The 2,840-nt window shown below is 44.9% G+C and overlaps 1 gene segment (V, D, J or C); it reads right to left on the bottom strand.

Annotated features, from left to right (window-relative positions):
* Positions 1–2,077: 2,077 nt before the first annotated feature.
* On the bottom strand, positions 2,078–2,579 carry LOC103118584 (immunoglobulin lambda variable 9-49-like). The segment is given in 2 exon segments: positions 2,078–2,406; positions 2,523–2,579. Coding segments are annotated over 2 exon segments (378 nt in total).
* Between the last annotated feature and the right edge of the window lie 261 nt (positions 2,580–2,840).

Here is a 2,840-nt window from a genome sequence, read left to right as displayed (position 1 = left end):
ATCCTTTTTACTATTTTCTGTTTCACACAACAGTGTGGAACAGTAATTTTCACTTGCTATACACTAAAAGTCAACAAAGAAGGCTGGCCAGAGAGTTTACGCACCAAGCTGGCCATGCGCACAGCCTAGTTTCCAGCCCAGAGGCCACATGGGAAATGTTCAGCTATAGAAGCCCCAGTATGGCCACATGGGAAATGTTCATATATAGAAGCCCCAGTATGGTGGTGTTTTTCTCTTTCTGTATCCATCTGAATGGAAAATCTGCCTAGGAAGCATTATGGCTAATATGTGTGTTCAACTAGTGTACCATCATCACCCAGTGCCAACACTAAAGCTTCTCATAGCACTGTGGGAAATGAGCTTGAATCTAGTTTGCATACATGGCAAAACAGCACACAGAGTTATTTTGCCAACTCTAGACTCTATTTGGTCCATAAGAGAAGAATATCATAAGACTGTGCAGAGGCACACTTGGTGGAGTACATGTGCTTCAGTACACAAGGACCCAGGTTCAAGCCCCCAGTCCCACCTGCGGGGAGGAAAGCTTCTTGAATGGTGAAACAGTGCTAGAAGTGTCTCTCTTCTCCCACTCTCTTCCTTCCCCTTGTTTCTATCAAATAAGTAAATAAATAAATATTTTAGGGAGTTGGTGGTAGTGCAGCGAGTGAAGCACGTGGCACAAAGTGAAAGGACCGGCAAAAGGATCCCGGTTCGAACCCCCGGCTCCTCACCTGCAGGGGGGTCGCTTCACAAGTGGTGAAGCAGGTCTGTAGGTGTCTCTCTTTCTCTCCCCCTTTGTCTTCCCCTCCTTTCTCCATTTCTCTCTGTCCTACCTAACAACAACGGCATCAACAACAATAAAAACTACAACAATAGAAAACAAAAAGGGATAATAAATATAAAAAATATTTTAAAAAACCACTAGAAAAAGCTTTTTTCCCCCCAAGAGATGAATGGAATAGGGGGGCATAGCTCACACAGCAGAGCACACACCTTCTTGTGAGGCTCTGGGTTCAAGTTCCAGAATCACATGAGAGCACCGTAGACAAGATTGGGGGAATTATATGGATGGTGATTCTTTTTTGTTGTTGATTCTAATAAAGTTTGTCATAGAGACAATAATTGTCCTTGATATATATATGGCATTATCTCTTGACCAATTATATACAGTGTTTCTTCTAAAGATTATCAAGGGGTGATAATAATCCTAAAATTGTCAAAAGAGACTAAGAGATGTACCTTTTTTACTTTCTTTTGTGTGATTAGTTGGGTAGCTAGAGTGATTTGTCCCTCTTAAACATAGAAAATAAATAAATAAAATAATAAAAAAAATAAAAAGGGAGTCAGTCGCGCAGCAGGTTAAGCGTAGGTGGCACAAAGTGCAAGGACCGGCGTAAGGATCCGGGTTCGAGTCCTGAATCCCCACCTGTAAGGGGGTCACTTCATGAGTGGTGAAGCAGGTCTGTAGGTGTCTCTCTTTCTCTCCCCCTCTCTGTCTTCCCCTCCTCTCTCCATTTCTCTCTGTCCTATCCAACAACAATGATATCAACAACAATAATAATAACTACAACAACAAGGGCAACAAAATGGAAAATAAATAAAAAAAGAAAATAAATAAATCAGGGGGCTGAATGGTAGGGGGAATGCTTCACAAGTGGTTAAGCTGGGCTACAGGTATCTCTCTTTCTCTCTCCCTCTACATTACCCCTTCCATCTTGATTTCTGACTCTCTATCTAATAAATAAATAAAGATAATAAAATTAAAAAATAAACCTTTTAAGGTCATAAAAAAGAGACCCTCAGGTGATAATCATGGCAAGACATGCTCAAGCAGAAACTCTCATTTCAACAAGTACTTGTGAAAAGATTTGACAGCCCAAGGGAGATTGTCTGTGTACTAAGAACAGATACGGTGTGCAGTTAGACCATCCAAAGACACCGTCTTATCAAATGTCTGGGAGGATGAAACTCTCAAGGCAGAGTCAGTAATCTCTTCTGACTGTTAGCCAAGACTATGATAGGGGTGGACACAGAGCAGGCCAGGGGAGGTTTTTGTCTCACTTCTCCTTGGCCTGTGTCACTGTGTATAGTTGTCCCAAGTTCCATAGCTAATCCCACAGTAGTAGTCAGCCTCATCCTCTTCCTGGACATTCTGGATGGTCAGGTATCGATCCAGGCCAGAGCCTGAGACTGAGAAGCGATCAGGGATCCCATTACCCTTGTTTCCAACAAGACCATTGGGTCCAACACGCATTACAAACCGGGGGCCCTTCCCTGGGCCCTGATGGTACCATTCTGCATTGTAGCTGTCATAGCCGCTCTGCAGTGTGCAGGAGAGCTTGGCTGAGGCTCCCAGGGAGACACTTATAGAGGGTGACTGAGTCAGCGAATACTGGGAGAGAGACCCTGAAACACAGACACCTTTTACGAACTGGAGGAGAAAAGATGGGGGGACATTCATTTCTGTGGTGGGAGTTATATTTGTGGGGCAGGGGAATGAGGGTACTGAAGGCAGTTCTGACCTGTGCAGTAGAGGAGCAGGGTGAGGAGGGAGAGAAGAGCCCAGGCCATGGTGCAGCTGTCCAGAGCTCTGCTGACACAGACAAGATGTAAGTCTTTTATCCCCTCAGACCCAGAGGAAGGGACCATATATGCAAATGTGCTTCTCTCACAGACCCCCTGCCCCCATACTTTTCTGGTCTCTGTCTATCTGTCTAATGTCAGGGCTTCCTACAGCAGGGAGTGGGCTGAGTCTGGCCTGACAATCCCCAGGGGGCACATTATGCTCCCCACTGCTGGGCCCATGACACTAAGTGGGGGCAGGTGTCTGTTTTCCCAGC

The sequence above is a fragment of the Erinaceus europaeus genome, chromosome 6, assembly GCF_950295315.1.
Source record: "Erinaceus europaeus chromosome 6, mEriEur2.1, whole genome shotgun sequence".
Classification (NCBI taxonomy): domain Eukaryota; kingdom Metazoa; phylum Chordata; class Mammalia; order Eulipotyphla; family Erinaceidae; genus Erinaceus; species Erinaceus europaeus.
The sequence above is the reverse complement of the archived record's forward strand: the minus strand, read 5'-3'. Positions and strand labels throughout refer to the sequence as shown.